We start from the raw sequence: 17,059 nt of genomic DNA on the forward strand, positions 1-17,059 counted from the left end.
ATTCTACAATTTCTCTATTTCCATATTACCCAAACAAGAGAAATAAATTAATTAAATGTATATATTATCGCGGTGATTTTGAATTTTCAGCTAAGTGCTCAAATTAAACAAAGTGTTCCGAAACACAATAGAACAACCAATGAAATGTCAATCCAATTGCGAACAAGAGACCATATATCATGAAAAAATTACAGCCAAGAAAGAATTATAAGCTTTCAAAATAAATTAGAGTAAAAAAATATTTTAATTTTATCTTTTTTTTTACGTTTATTTTAATTTTATCTTAGAAAACAATGGAGTAAAAAAAAAATCGAGAATTGTTTGGAAATAAAATTTGGTAAAAAATTTAGGGGCGTTTTACTTTGACGAGGTTTGTCTTGGGGAATAATTAAGTCAAAGTACCACACAGTACATATTCATAATTTCAGGGGAAAAAAAAAAAACGTTGAAAACCCTAATTCGTCTTTTCACAGTGTCGCCACCGTTCAGGGTGGATGCATTTAGAGTCCATGTGTGGCTAAAGCCCCACATGGAACTTCCATATTTTTGTAATTATAAATAGATATAATAGTTATTTGGGTCCTGAATGTGTAATGAGTAGTTACAACAGTCTTTTACTGTATTAAAATTCTAAAATAGTATTTGATTTTACACTTTATTAGTTAAAATAGTTTTTGAATTGACAGTAAGTAAGTATATTGAATGACTACTAATATGACAGGTGGATTCTAAGGTGAGGGATCAATTAAGTCCCTCACCGGTGAAGCACCACGAAAATACCATAAGATTAAATTAATGGTCCAGATTTATCAAAAATAAAATGGTAATATCTGCATATCCTTGCATATAATCTTACCTCACTTATCTCTCTCTCATCTATGTGTGCATCTGTCCAATCGGCCCAACCTTAACTGCTATGACATTGTTGGTGAATCAACATAAGAATTTACATATGCTGCCATTAATTCCTTCATCCATGAGAATGATATTGTCTAAAACACGTTGAGCAAATGAAGAGAAACTATTAAAAATTACATAAGGGCATTTTTTTTCCAAACCCTTAACTGTCCAATTTCACAATTTTTGACATGCAAACCATTTTTACATGTACTTATGAAGGTCCAGTTTGAAAACTTATTTTCCCATTTGAGCATAGATGTAATTTTCTGGGGATAACATCAGTAGCACGATGATGGAGGATCCAAACATTTGCCAGCAAAAACCGTAAATGAGAGAGGTGGAGCACGATAGGGTGTGAGAAAGGGTAGATGTTCTCAATTTTATTTTTAGTAAAACTGGGACACTTATTTAATCTTACGGTAGTTTTGTTGTGCTCCATCGGTGAGGGACTTAATTGAACCCTCACCCTAGAATCCACCAATATGAGTGTTAAAAGAGACTATTGGAAAGAGAGTGTTCATTTTTTTTGAGCAAAGGCAAAATTAATGCATTTCATTCATAATCAAAGAGTACATACCATGAGGTACATTATAAAAGATACGGGGGCTAGTATGAGATAGAGATGTTGGTGCAATAGTATGAGCTACTCTATTAGCTTGCCTTCGAATATGCGACACTACATAGTCGAGGTTGTTAGATAAAAGAACCCTACACTCAAGGGCGGATCTGGAAGGAAATTATCGGTGTGGCAAATTATTTTAGCAAAATAAATTACGATAAACATAATAAATATTATTCATATTTTAGTAGAATTTAACATTTTTTAATTAAAACTTAAATAATATTATAAAAAAGATAAAATATTTTAAATGAATAAGTAGAAAACCTCACCCAAAAAGCATACTCCTTTATATATTTTTATTGACTATTTACGAGTAAGATACAAACTTTTATGTCACGAGTTCGATTATGTCGTGTTCTTTTTTACAATTAAGTTATATTCATTTTTTGAGAAAAAAAAATATGACAAAAGCAAAAGATAGGACTTGAACACATGACTGTGAGTAAGTTATATTCATTCTTTGAGGAAAAAAAAGATAACAAAAACAAAAGATAGGATTTGAAACCATGACTATGAGTTCGAAAAACACAAACTTAACCACTAGGCCAATACATCATGTTTGGTTACACTTCAAAATTGAAGATATATAATATAAACTTTAGACTTTAAATATGAAAAAAAAATAGGGCTGGACTGGTGTGGCAATAGCCACAGCCAGCCTAAAGCAGGTCCGCCCCTGCCTACACTGAGTTACAATGTCTCCGAACTCGTTGTTATGAGCAGATGTAGAGTTAATAGCATTGGGAAGTGTTTTGTTGTCTGTTTCAAATATTACTGAATGCAAACCAATTGAAATAGCTGTGTGAATAGATTGCAGCGGTGCAACTGCTTCTGCTTCCAAAACAGAACCAAAGGAAGGGAGATGCGCAGACTTGTCAAGAATAAATTGGCCCAAAGAATCGCGAAAGCACATGCCAAAACCCGCCATGGTGTTGTTATTGAAAGTTGCTGCATCAACATTACACTTTATAACGCCTATCATTGGTTTTACCCACGTGTTTGTATGAGCCAAGTGTTGAACCTGGGGTTTAATCCTTTGCATACAACTCCATTCGTGGAGTGTTTCTTTTGCTCTAGTGATAGTGAGTGTGGGAGAGGTACTTGAAGATTCCCAAAGCATTAAATTACGGCTCTTCCAAATACTCCAAAGTAACATTGCAGCCAGCTGCTGTTGAATGAGTGATAACCTGTCATGAAAATCAAACAGCAGAGTAGTGAATTCACTAGTCTGGAGCAGAAGCTCTCAAACATGGTGCCCCAAATTTATACGGTCCCAACACTCCATTGCTTTTGAACACACAAAGAAAAGGTTCATGTGCGATTCATCCAAAGTTTCACATGATATGCACGTGTCGTCACAAGGGATGCCTCGAGTGGTGAGGTTAACATGAGTAGGAAGGCATTGATGTGCAAGACGCCACATGAAAGAGCTAACACGGGATGGAATTTTCAGATTCCATAGATTCTTCCAATGGAGATCAGTTTGCGCAGGAGGCGGTGGGTGAAGGAGGTCAACGCATATGCGGTAGGCTGACTTTACAGTGTAATTACCATCAGGAGATACCTTCTAGATTCTGGTGTCTTCCATTGAACGGGTGAAAAGAGGAGTAGAGATCACAATGACAACTACTTGAGAAGTGAAAAGTGAATTTACCATATTATGATTCCAAGAGAGCAAATCCAAGTTCATAAGATGATTCACTGTGAGATCTTCAAGGTGTGGAGGCGGCAATGTATCAGGTTTATGTGTTGGGAGGTTGCGGATCCATGGCATAGACCACACATTAATTTTCGTACTATCACCAAAGTAAGTAAAGATTGGGTACTCCAAAGATTCCTCCATATGTAGCTTCGATTGTGACCAAGAGGTGCATCCAAGAAATCCCTACGAGGGAAGTATTTGGCTTTGAGAACACGAGTAAGTAAGGAGTTAGAGTTTGTCATGAGCTTCCAGCTTTGCTTACCGAGCATTTCCGTTTATTTCCATTTATTTTGATGCAATTTATTAAGTGAGGTATGCCAAAAGTGAAAAGAGAGAAAAGGGTGTTTTCATTATCACTATTATCTATAACTCTATCTATAAACACCCAATTTTTTTTACTCTGCAATGGGTGTCTATAGTTTAGTGTCAACTGTCAAATAGATGAAAGCATGCTCTTATGGGTTGTGGAATATACAAATAAAACCAAGTATACATATACCATATTACCCGTTTTCCCTTTTCCTCTAACCTAAGAGAAAAGTTACTTACTTTTCTCCCTACGACGCTTCATCCACTTTTCCCTCTCATCACTTAAACACTCATTTAACTCACTATTCTCTCTCCCATTTACACACTCAAAGTTCCCAAGCCATATTGTGTTCTCCTTAAAATTACAGAATTTATTTTTGTAGCAAGAGTTGGAAGTTAAATGCAGAACAATGTTTAGTGTGGATGAATGAGATGGATGCTTAAGAAACAAATGCAGAAATGGCTTGATTATGAGAAAATAAACCGGAAAGTGTTTGAGCACATTCTTTCTGTACACAACTTATATGTATGTTAACTAATTTTACATAAGTGTGGAGGGTGCAACACATTAACATTGTTTTACAGGACTACTAATGTTTTGACATGTTACCCGTTTTGTTGTATATCCTGCTGCTTATAATGCCAATGCAAACTAGTCACTGATATTATTGAGGCTCAGGTAACTGAAAAACTCTGCCCTTAATAACTAAAATTTTGACATGATACAGGTTTTGTTGTACATCCTGCAGTTTTTGTTACCTTTCTTAATTTCTACCTAGGTTATAATTCTTGTACATGACAGTTAACATGTTCTCACCTTAATATCTTTATCAACTATAGACATGTTCATCGAGTGGGTCGTATTGCGAGAGCTGTATTACATGATACTATCAATTTAGATAACTTGGGCTCCAAGTTATAGTTTTAGCTAAGCAACTGTGTAATAAGCTAGAGCAGTACCATAGTTTGTTATGGTGTACTTGCACTCAACTATAAATAAGCTTGTACTCTCTGATTCAATCAAGGAAAATCATTTCATTTTTCAGTTTCATAATATGGTATCAGATTTTCCCTCGAAGGAAAGTTTGTTACGGTCCTTGTAACCGTTTTCCGTTGTGCCTTGTAGATGAAGCTTCGTTGAATCTTCATCTTCTTCCTTCGTTTTCCGCCATTTTCGTTGCTTCAATTGTAGCGATTATCGTTGATTCTTGTTGATTTTGTGAAGAAGCTTCTTGTACTTCTTCGTTCTTGAGTTGATTTTACTCAATTCGGTTATTTTGTTTCTTGATTCGTTTTTCGCCATTGTTGCACCTTCCTTTACTCCAATTCTTCATACTCTGTTTCATTATGGCTCGCAACAACAATCTGATTCTGAATCCGCTTACTTTGTTCATCCAAGCGAAAGACCCAATTCTGTTGTTGTTTCACCAAAGTTCAATGGTTCAAACTATCTTTCATGGAGTCGCTCCATGCAACGAGCTTTAGGAGCTAAAAATAAGCTTCCTTTCATCAATGGAACTTTACCTGAACCTAATCATGATGATCTGAACCGTAATGCTTGGGAACGTTGAAATCATCTAGTTCATTCATGGCTTATTAACTCGGTCTCAGATTCAATTGCACAAACACTTGTCTTTCATGACAATGCTCTTGAGGTTTGGGATGATTTGAAAGAGCGTTTCTCCAAAGTTGATAGAATTCGCATTGCTCAATTGAGATCTTCACTACACACACTTAAGCAGGGTAACAATTCTTTTTTGGATTATTTCACAGAGATGAAGGCTTTGTGGGAAGAGTTGCACTCACATAGGCCTCTTCCTAATTGCCAATGTCTTTTCCAATGCAAGTGTGATGTTGTGAAGGTACCAAAAACCTATAGAGTTGAAGACCAAATTATTCAGTTCCTTACTGGTCTTAATGAGCAGATCTCAGTGGTTAAGACTCAAGTTCTCTTAATGGATCTTCTTCCCACTTTGAACAAAGTTTTCTCATTGGTTATTCAAGAAGAGAGCAATAATGCTTTTGTTCCTGCTGTGGTAACTTTTGAAGATAGCAGTGTTTCAGTCAATGCTTTTGATGCAAGAAAGTCTCAGGGGCGTGGTAAAGGTGGTTACAACAAGCCCACTAGACATTGTACTTTCTGCAACAAAACCAATCACACAGTTGATTACTGTTACCAGAAGCATGGATTTCCCAATGTGAATAAACCAAATTCACAGGCCAATGCCTCTTCTAGTGATGTTTCTGAGGTCAATACTTCATCTGGTGTACCTGGTTTGTCTCAAGACAAGATGGAACAACTTGTAGCTTTATTGCAGCAAGCAAATTTGATTCCTTCAGCTTCAAGTTCAGCTTCTTCTGGTCCTGTCACCAATCATGTTGCCGCACCTCAAGTTTCTTCCAGTTACACCATCCCTTCTTCTTTGTCTCCTACCTCTGCAGGTATAATTAATCCCACTACTTGTTCTTCTCTATTAAATTCATATTGGTTAGTGGATTCTGGAGCAAATGAACACATTTGTTGTGATTTGAATTTGTTTTCTTCATATCATGCTATTTCACCTGCTACTATCACATTACCAAATGGTTCTGTTGTCATTGTCACACATGCTGGCACTATCAATTTTAGTCATCAATTTTACCTTCATAATGTGTTATATTCATCTTCCTTCAAATTGAATCTCATGTCTGTGCACAAAGTTTGTGAGTCTTTATCTTGCATTTTCAAGTTTCTGCCTAACCAATGCATCATACAGGACTCAACATCCCTGAAGATGATTGGTTTGGCTAACGAACACGATGGACTGTACAAGTTTCATGCTTCTTCAGTGTCCAATAATAAAGAGTCCATTACTTTAGTTTCAAATACTTGTAATGCTTCTGCTTCTTGTAATTCCAGTATTGTTCCTAATAAAGCCATTTGGCACTTTAGACTTGGTCATCTCTCTTCTCAGAGAATGAACATGATGTCCTCATTGTACTCAAATGTTATTTTTGATAATAAGAATTCTGTTTGTGATGTTTGTCACTTTGCCAAACAAAAGCATTTACCATTTTCTATTAGTACTTCACATGCTGCCTCTAATTTTGAACTTTTGCATCTTGACATTTGGGGTCCTCTCTCTATACCTTATATACATGGCCATAAATATTTTCTTACTATTGTTGATGATCATAGTAGATTCTTGTGGATCATTTTGCTTAAAACTAAATCTGAGGCCTCCCATCATGTCCAAACTTTCATTAAAATGGTTCAAACTCAATTCCATGTCACCCCTAAATGCATAAGGTCTGATAATGGTCCAGAATTTCTCATGACTTCCTACTATGAGTCTCTTGGTATTTTACACCAAAAATCATGTGTTGAAACTCCCCAACAAAATGGTAGAGTTGAAAGAAAACATCAACACATTTTGAATGTTGAGAGAGCCCTGTTATATCAATCTAAGCTTCCTGCATCTTACTGGTCTTATGCTCTCTTGCATGTTGTTTTTATCATCAATAGGTAGACATGGCAACGGGGCGGGGCGGGGGCGGGTTTTGACACACCCGTCCCCGGCCCCGTATTACACTACCCAGCCCCGCCCCCGCCCCCAGACCCGGCGGGGATAGAATCTTTACCCCCAGACCTGCCCCCAACGGGGACGGGTGTCCCAGACCCGCCCCCACCCCCACCCGTGAAAAGTGTAAAAAAAAAAAAAATTGCAGTAAGCCTATTTTTAAATTTCAGTGGCAAACCAAACCTGTTTCAGTGGCAAAAAAGCCTATAAAATCATTACAAAAACTACTAACAAGATAATTAAAACTAAAGCTTCTAACAAGCTTAGAACATCAATTATGTCTAAATATTATTACAACTCATATCCAATCCAAATTCAAAACCAACAAAACCTCTCATAACATCTAGTTCTTTCTAAATATTATTACAACTTGAAACCAATAGAACAATAAAGGATTCCAAATCATCAAAAGTCACAACAACAAAATTTCTAATTGAACAAGTTAACTAAAGATCATCATCTTCAAAACGGGAGATTGCAACCGAACTAACGTCACTTATCGGCGGTTCACCTATGTTGAAAAATAAAAGTTAGAATATAAACATTTAACTTCACAAATTTAATATATCGTGCATACCTTTTATGACTTAAAAATCAATTTGTTGAAAACAAAACTGAAAATGCTAACTTGCTAAACACATATGCTTAAAAGACTGTATGATGTACTTGACATAAAATAGACTAAAAACAACTAACAAACATATCATCATAAGTTGTATCAAGTGATAAATCCACAATAAGTTCTGGATTAACTATTTCAAACATCTCATTAATAGAGGGGAGAAATAGAGATAAAGAAAAAAGAGACTCAGCTTGCAAAACATAAGACTTCAATTTTCTACTTCTACTTCCACTCACATATATAAATAAAAATTCAATCTCAAACAACCATGAAATTCAAAGGAATAAGCGACTTGTTTTCAAGTCAATGTAATTTATGAAATTACATATTACTCATGAGATTCTGAAACATGACAACATATGATGTTTGCCATGTATTCCAAACAATTAATTTGACACTCCGACATAAAATCATCTATATAATATGAATAATCATGTTCAATGGAAAAATAGAAAAGAAAGGAAAAACTTGACGAGCAACAGAACTAGCTTCGTTTAAAAGACTAATATACCTTCATCATCATCAGACTCCAATTCAGTGAGTAAAATAGCATTTTCATTTCCTACATTAGAATTAAAATTACCTATCAATAAAACACAATTAAACAATGGCAATCTTTAAAATAAACAAAATTACATTCATATTCAGATGAATAAATTAAAAATTTACCCGTGTTCTCAGCATTCCATAACCAACTTCTAGCACACATCAAAGCCTCTAAAGTGGTCGGCTGAAGTCGGCTTCGATGAGGACTTACAATATAACCACTAGTGCTGAACGCGGATTCAGAAGCTACAGTCGAAACTGGAATCGCCAACACATCCCTTGCAATTGCTTGAAGTGTCGGATACTTGACACCATTCAACTTCCACCACAATAAAATATCAAAATCTGGACTTCTCGGTAAAACTTCCTCATCTAAATAAACATCTAACTCTGTTCTAACATATGAAGTCCTAGCTCTTTTTTGCCTAAGCACATACAAATCATATCTTTTCATAGCATCACTGCCAACAGTACCAACATTAGAATCCACCATTTGAGAATCACCACTAGAATCATTGTTCATTCTCGCTTGATAATCATAAAGCAAGTCATAACACAATTGTCAGATTGACTTAACTTGATGATCAGCATCATTTCCATAGAAAATTTTGTAATAGTAATCAAGCAAAACAGTTTTGTACCTTGGATCCAAAACAGCAGCGACACCCATCATTTCATGAATCACACTCCAATACTTGTCAAACTTTACCAACATATTCTCGGCCATTTTTCTTATCAACTCATCAGAGGATTCAGTCCACATAAGTATTGCTTCTTTAATCTCACAAATCTTAGGAAAGTATTCATTGGCAGTTGGATACTTGGTGCCAGAAAACACTTCAGTGATAGAGTTGAACATTTTCAATTTTTCACAAATATCTTTTGCAAATCTCCATTGTTCACTTGTTGGCAAAGAAGTGTACCCAGTTCTCCGAAGTGCTAATCGATTAAATACCTCTTCATACAAAATGGCAACTTCAAGCATCTTGTAAATGGAATTCCATCTAGTCGGACAATCTAAAGCCAATTTCTTGGTGCAAGAAATTTTCAATTGATTGGCCGTCTTCTCAAATAATTCCTTCCTTTTAGGTGTTGCATTCCAAAATGCAACACTTTCCCGAATCTTCTCTACTCCATCTTTCACAACTTCTAAGCCATCTTTTACAATCAAATTTAGTATGTGTGCGCAACAGCGCATATGAAGTAAGGCCCCCTCCCTTAACATTGAATCCGGTTTCAGCCTGGCCTTAATTTTTTCAACCATCGCATAATTTGTGCTACAATTGTCCAAAGTGATAGTGGAAATTTTTTTATCAATGTTCCAATCCATCAAACACTCAACCAACGCATCACTAAGGACTTCACTTGTATGCGGTGCAGGAACATAAATAAACCTGACATAATAAGATTCACTAGATTAAAGTTACACATCATTAATGAAACTTAAATTTTCAAGAATATACATACATGACATAATAGTAAAGAAAATCAATTTATCTTACAAAACACAGTAACAGAACTAAAGGGATAGTAACTTTGCACTAACAAAAACATTGATACATATCAACCAAGCAACATAACAGTGAAATATCATAGTCATTCAAATTGTACCTAAAATAGTAAGGAACTTTGCACTAACAAAAACATTACAGAAATAGCGCAGAAGTGATGGCCACATAAGTAAATTATTTTTAGAAGAAATTATAATTACCTCAAAATCTGACTATGCAAAGCCCAATTTCCATCAATGTAATGAGCAGTCACAGCCATGTACCCTCTTGTTTGATTGCTCGAAGTCCACATGTCAGAAGTAATGGCCACTCTTCCTTCAAGACTTTCGATGAACTTCATTGTTGATGATCTCTCAAATTCATACACTTTGAGTATCTCCTTTTTAATAGTATTTCTACAAGGGACTTGAAATAATGGTTGGAGAGAATTTGAGTATCTTCTAAAACCAACATGATCCACAATTGAAAGTGGATATTCATGCAAAATAATTGCATGTGCAAGCTCTTTCCTAGAATTTTCAGCATTATAAATCCAAGTACACAACTCTTTTTTACCTTGAAAAGTTTTAGGAGTAAGAATTGGTTGTCCTTTATCCGTTTTACCTTCAAAAATCTTCTTGTGAGGACAAATCAATAAATGTCCTTTTAAGTGCGATGTCCCGTCATTCGATGATCCGCCAAGAAGCTTCTTGCAATAATTACATTTAGCCTTAACTTTTCCATCAACTATGACCTTTTCAAAATGATCCCAAACTTCGCTTCTTTTTCTTTTTGACTGGGTTTGTGTTGCTGCACTATCAACCTCTATAGTATCAGTTGTTGTGGGAGTGGTAGTAGGAGCAGCAATTGATGGATTACCACTTTCATTTGGAGTTGGCTGATGTGAACTTTCTTGTCCATTTGGAGATGGTTGATGTGTACTTCCTTGGGAAATGAGTGGACATTGTGGTTGAGAGGTACCTTCATTTGCCATCTAAAACCAATAATTCATAAAATCTATTAGACTCACATAACACTATAAAAGCTACTAGAACAGAACAGAACAGATGATCATTGTCTACTAGTAAGAAAAAATGTAATTGCAAAATGTAAGTCTCACTGCATGATATGGACAAGTCTAGCAACACTAACATACTCAAATCAATCTTCACATCAAATAGAAAAATGCATTTAGCATATTCGGGACATGATTCACTTGTCATTATTCCAGCTAAAAGGCTTTATATATACATCCTTTATCCACAAACCAAAATCAGTACTATTTGTAGAAAATAATTATTAGAAAATAATTGCAGAAAATACACACAGCTTGTTATAGCAAGAATACATACTCATTGATGTAAATACATTTATGAAGAAAAAATAAGTCACGTAACATCTTATTGTTCTAGTAAAGCTTCCTCAGCTTTTGAAACTATTGTTTAATAAATTAAAAATAAACAATGGACACCAAATATTATTTTTCAACTTCTGCAACATTATTCATAAGGCTCTTACCAATTTAAATCTTTGACAAATAAACAATTATTAGGAAACAACTAGTTTAAAGTCTGAGCGTTGGTGATCCAACCATCAATTTATCAAGTCATAACACAGCCAACAACTAGTACCAAAACCAGACTTTATAAAAACGCTTTGTAATCTTCATAACACACAGATTGAATTGAATGACTTACCTGCGGGGAGATGGGATTTCTTTCTGTCGACATCGGTGCTGGAAGTGGAAGTGACAACGTTGCCGGAAGTAGAAACGGAAGTAAACGGCGTGAAGAGCGGCGGCAGCTGAAGAGTGGTTAAGGAAGAGTGAAGTATACGGAGTGAAGAGAACAGAGTGAAGAGCGGCGGCAGCTGAAGGAAATTAGGTTTTCTCACTTTCTGTTTCCTTTCCTTAAATACCCCCTTCTAATTTAAGGAAAATAAGGGTAATAAAGTAAATACTCATATACGGGTGCGGGGCGGGGGCGGGGCGGGTGTGAGTATCCCCCGACCCCGGCCCCGAATTAAACCTTCGGGTTTTCCCCGGACCCGCACCCGGACCCAGTAAATTCGGCTTTTCCCCGTTAAAATCGGGGCGGGGGCGGGTGAGACCCGGCGGGTGCGGGTTGTGTTGCCATGTCTATCAATAGGATACCTACTCCTTTACTTCAGGGTCAGTCTCCATACTATGTCCTTTATAATAAACTCCCTGATATTGATACCTTTAAGGTATTTGGTTGTCTCTGTCATGCATCTTCTATTCAATCTCATAGAACTAAACTTCAACCTAGAGCCAGGAAGACAGTTTTCTTGGGCTATAAGTCAGGATACAAAGGTTTCATTCTCCTTGATATTCATTCAAGAGAAATCTTTGTATCTAGACATGTTGTTTTTCATGAGTACTTTCTACCCTATCCAAGTAATAAGGAGTCTGTTACTACTCAATGGGAGTATTTTTCACCTGTTCAACCTGTTGCTTCTGAATCTGTTGATACTCCACCTTCTGTTCCTATCATTGATGATGAGGATTATACTTCATCATCACCCTCTTCACCTGATAATATTTCACCACCTCCTTCACCATCTCCTTCACCTCCTCATCATTCTCCTGCTGATCCTCCTTCACCAAGAAAATCCACTAGAAATAGAACTGCCCCACCTTATCTGCAGGATTATGTTTGTCATAATTCACATACTGTTTCTTACCCTATTTCCAATTATGTTTCTCATCAACATTTGTCTAACACACATTCTCATTTTGTTATGTCTTTACACTCTCAAAATGAACCCAAAAATTATGCTGAGACAAGCAAATTTGAATGCTGGAATAAAGCTATGCAAGTTGAATTATCAGCTCTTGAACAAACTGGTACATGGAAGATTGTTGACTTACGAGATCACATCAAGCCTATAGGTTGCAGATGGATATATAAGATTAAATACAATGCTGATGGTTCAGTAGAGAGGTACAAAGCAAGATTGGTTGCTAAGGGCTATACTCAAATTGAAGGCCTTGATTATTTTGACACATACTCTCATGTTGCTAAGATGACTACCATCAGACTTGTCATTGCTTTGGCATCTATACATAGTTGGAATCTTCATCAATTAGATGTTAACAATGCCTTTTTGCATGGTGAATTGCAAGAGGATGTTTATATGATGCTTCCTCCAGGTGTTACTTCCACAAAACCTAATCAAGTTTGCAAACTTCACAAGTCTTTGTATGGCTTAAAACAGGCCAATAGAAAGTGGTATGAGAAGTTAACTTCCATACTCATTCAACAAAACTATGTTCAGGCCTCTGCAGACCACTCTTTGTTTACCAAGCATACATACTCTTCTTTGACTATACTATTGGTTTATGTGGATGACATCATATTGGCAGGCAATTCACTTTCTGAGTTCCAACATATAAAATCCATTATGCATACATCCTTCAAGATCAAAGATTTGGGACAATTGAAGTATTTTCTTGGTCTTGAAGTAGCTCATTCCAAGCATGGCATTTCCTTATGTTAGAGAAAATATTGCTTGGATTTACTATCAGATTCATGCACTCTCAATTCTAAGCCTGTTTCTACTCCCTCTGATGCCTCTATTAAGCTGCATCATTATTCATCTCCACCATATGAAGATATCTCTTCTTATAGAAGATTGATTGGCAGGCTGCTTTATCTCAATTCCACCAGACCTGATATTACTTTTATCACACAGCAATTGAGCCAGTTCCTTTCTAAACCAACTCAAACACATCACAATGTTGCCCTAAGGGTTCTCAAATATCTCAAAGGTTGCCCAGGCAAAGGATTGTTTTTTCCCGAAAACTCCTCTCTTCATTTACAGGGATTTTCTGATGCAGATTGGGCTGGATGTGTTGATAGCAGGCGCTCAATTTCTGGCCAATGCTTCTTCATAGGCAACTCTTTAATTTCATGGAGAACAAAGAAGCAGACCACTGTTTCCAGGTCCTCTTCTGAAGCTGAGTACAGGGCTTTAGCTTCAGCAACTTGTGAGTTGCAGTGGATCCTTTACTTGCTCAAGGATCTCAATATTCAAAGCTCCAAACTTCCTGTCTTGTTCTGTGATAGTCAGAGTGCCCTTCATATAGCTGCCAATCCAGTGTTTCATGAACGCACAAAGCATTTGGAGATTGACTGTCATTTGGTTAGGGCGAAATTTCAAGCTGGCATCATGAAACTTTTACCAGTTTCTTCCCAGGATCAACTTGCTGATTTTTTCACCAAGTCTTTGCTTCCTCAGCCATTCAGTACTCTTTTATCCAAGTTAGGGTTGCTTGATTTGTACCAACCTCTAACTTGTGAGGGGCTATTACATGATACTATCAATTTAGATAACTTGGGCTCCAAGTTATAGTTTTAGCTAAGCAACTGTGTAATAAGCTAGAGCAGTACCATAGTCTGTTATGGTGTACTTGCACTCAGCTATAAATAAGCTTGTACTCTCTGATTCAATCAAGGAAAATCATTTCATTTTTCAGTTTCATAATAAGCTGGAAGAGCGGGAATGTTTTCACATGTGTAATTGGTAATGACCACTTCTAAAAGCTATTGTGAGTATCATTTGCAGAATTATTGTATTTGTTTTCTACATTTGTTTCACGATGGCTATGTCACTAGATATATTTTGCTGCACACTTTTCCTACTTTACATGATAAAAAAGTTATGCAAGCTGGTCTGGATTTTTTGGTCTAAGTTGCACAGATTCTATACATAAACATTACTTGATTTTATGTGCTTCTACAATCCACATTTTTGCAGCATTTACATGAGTATTAGTAACAAACGTCATTGAGGCAAATTATTAACACCGATTATAAATTTCAGAAATTATTAAGAGTGATTATTTTTAGCACTTGATTTGTTCCTTATACTTGAATTGTCGTCCATACATATATGTTGCATGTTTGTATACATGTGCAACCTTGTGTGGATTAGTAATATAGCATTTTATCTTTTATAACCTTGATGTGCCACGTGAATTTCAATTCGAATGGAGTATATCATAAATTTCATTTTGAGGAAGAATTTATAAAAGAATGTAAGAGAGGAAATATAGCCAACCATATATATATATATATATATATATATATATATATGGGGTTTGCTAGGATACACCCACTAGTTTTTATTAAGGTGTGTTTTAGCAAAGATATAACTAAAAAGTTGTTAAATACACCTTAAGGTGAATATTGCTAAAACACACCTTCTAAAAAATAAGTGGGTGTATGTTAGCAACTCCTATAGGCATTTGCTAGGATACACCCACTTATTTTTTAGAAGGTGTGTTTTAGCAAGTTATAACTAAAAAGTAGTTAAATACACCTTAAGGTGTAGCTTGCTAAAACACTCCCACATATAAACTAGTGGGTGTGTTCTAGCAAATCCCTATATATATATATATATATATATATATATATATATATATATATATATATATATTCCTTAAGATAGTTACAAAATTGTTCTTCTATTTAAATTTAATTAGAATAGAAACAAAATGGTGTTTTAGTAAAATATAAGTGGATGTAGAATGCTAATTTACACCTTAGTGTTTTTAGGTGGGTGTAAATTACCGGTCCCCATATATGCAAAGAAATAAACTTCCAAACCCATTTTGGTAATTATATGCTTAAAAATAATTTGAGCTCAAACCGTCCAAACTAACGATGACAACGTGGCGAGGATGATTTTTGCCTTGAACTCAATTAAACATAAGAATGCCAACTTTTTTTTTTTTGACAAAATAAGAATGTAACTTAAGTGTTGGAGCTTTTTAAACAAGTTTCAACAATCCGACTTTCCTCGTTAAGGTTGGGCCGGGTTGAGATGGATACTCATGAGTAGGAGTTTTGTTGTCATGTCTAATTCAAAGCAACATAAATTGATAAAAAAAATATTTTTTCTACTTAAAGTATCCAAACATAAATCACATTATGTTCAACTCACTTTTAATCCAAATCAATGATACATAGTCAATCATTCTAAATCATTGATTGTATCCAAAGAAAACACATTTCTATTCCTTGATTATATCTTATTATGGTTTCCTCCATTGTTAGAGGCAGTCAGTTTTCTCTCCATCTTGAATATGAACATGAATGAGAATCATCTACAAATTTTCAGCAGAGGTATCACCTATCACAATTCACAACCACAATCTATGATAGCATAAGAGTAAAACTCCATAACTTAGAACTCATCCATGGGCAAGAGAAATATAATGATTCTTATTGATTAACAAAGTGAAGATACAAGGGCATTTATATTTTATACAACCAAGTGAAAGGTAAATGCAACAACAAAACACATAAATGAATGTCAGCTTAGCAAAATGGAATTTCAGCTAAGCAAAACTGAATGAAAAGCAAAAGGAATATAGAAATAGAAAGGAAAATCAATTTGGTTGACATGTGTTCTCTTCTCTTTTGATTTTCTGATCTTTTATTATACATACTCAAATAAAAGTAAATATTGTATAAAAAAATTGATGTATTTAGTTCAAATTTTAGATAAAATACGTCAACTTTCTTTGATCAATTTTTTTTTATATGTGAGACCGGACGGAGTACTTATCTACTCCCGAATTCAGCTCAGTCTTATTACCACCCACAACCTTGTTCACTAGCTTTCCTTCTTTCAAGAACAGGAATGTCGGCATGGCTTCAATTTCCCACTCCTCAGCAACAGTCTGAAGAAATTAGGGTAATTAATTAAAGGATTCTTAGTTAAAGAAAGAAATGTTCTTCTAGATTAATCTTCAGGATTTAAGATTCAAAACCATAATAATGTCATGTCACGTAGTAGATTAAGTTAGATGTATATGCTCACATTCAATTCATCCACGTCAACCTTAAGGAAGGTGACATCTGGCCGCTTTTGAGCCAACTCTGCGAAAAATGGGGCAATGAAACGGCATGGACCACACCAAGAAGCAGTAAAATCAACTACAATCTGTCAATGTGATAAATAAACAACTGTATAGAATAGAAAACATGACCAAAGATGCCATAATCTTTAATAACACATACAAAATATGGCAGTTAAAAATTCTAACAAAGGTCAAAGATTTAACATAAGGATGGGAAATATGAGAAGGATTTAACCAACCAGTTTGTTGGAGTCATTTCCCTTCTGGATTTGTTCGTTCCAAGCCTCAACACTGTGGATTTCAATCACTTTTCCTTCTTCCGCCATTTTTGTCTGTCTTCAACTTAGAACTTAGAACTTAGCTATGATCCCAAACGAAGCCCGCTGCCTCTTATATAACATTTTTCAATTAGTCAACCA

At 35.5% G+C, this 17,059-nt stretch overlaps 2 protein-coding genes across 2 annotated transcripts; one reads left to right on the top strand and one right to left on the bottom strand.

Annotated features, from left to right (window-relative positions):
• Positions 1-2,962: 2,962 nt before the first annotated feature.
• On the top strand, positions 2,963-7,042 carry LOC146942915 (uncharacterized). Its single transcript, XM_085750069.1, has 3 exons — positions 2,963-3,117; positions 4,759-5,084; positions 5,145-7,042. The coding sequence occupies exons 1-3, from the start codon at positions 2,963-2,965 to the stop codon at positions 7,040-7,042; spliced, it is 2,379 nt and encodes a 792-aa protein (XP_085606195.1).
• Positions 7,043-15,977: 8,935 nt separating this feature from the next.
• On the bottom strand, positions 15,978-17,038 carry LOC146942916 (thioredoxin H-type-like). The gene is made up of 3 exons (XM_085757025.1): positions 16,880-17,038; positions 16,601-16,723; positions 15,978-16,460 (listed from the first exon to the last, which is right to left on the bottom strand). The coding sequence occupies exons 1-3, from the start codon at positions 16,964-16,966 to the stop codon at positions 16,317-16,319; spliced, it is 354 nt and encodes a 117-aa protein (XP_085613151.1). The 5' UTR covers positions 16,967-17,038; the 3' UTR covers positions 15,978-16,316.
• Between the last annotated feature and the right edge of the window lie 21 nt (positions 17,039-17,059).

The sequence above is a fragment of the Medicago sativa genome, chromosome 3 (genome assembly GCF_051527215.1).
Source record: "Medicago sativa cultivar Bolivia chromosome 3, Bolivia_mono, whole genome shotgun sequence".
Classification (NCBI taxonomy): domain Eukaryota; kingdom Viridiplantae; phylum Streptophyta; class Magnoliopsida; order Fabales; family Fabaceae; genus Medicago; species Medicago sativa.

Bases quoted from the DNA above. Each gene is read 5' to 3' on its own strand.
- LOC146942915 (XM_085750069.1), top strand. From the start codon at position 2,963: ATGGAATTTTCAGATTCCATAGATTCTTCCAATGGAGATCAGTTTGCG. The intron at 3,118-4,758 runs GTGAAAAGAGGA...GATTTTGTGAAG, and splicing joins TGGTGTCTTCCATTGAACGG to AAGCTTCTTGTACTTCTTCG. The intron at 5,085-5,144 runs GTAATGCTTGGG...ACTCGGTCTCAG, and splicing joins TAATCATGATGATCTGAACC to ATTCAATTGCACAAACACTT.
- LOC146942916 (XM_085757025.1), bottom strand. From the start codon at position 16,966: ATGGCGGAAGAAGGAAAAGTGATTGAAATCCACAGTGTTGAGGCTTGG. The intron at 16,724-16,879 runs GTTGGTTAAATC...TCACATTGACAG, and splicing joins GAAATGACTCCAACAAACTG to ATTGTAGTTGATTTTACTGC. The intron at 16,461-16,600 runs GTGAGCATATAC...TAATTTCTTCAG, and splicing joins TTGACGTGGATGAATTGAAT to ACTGTTGCTGAGGAGTGGGA.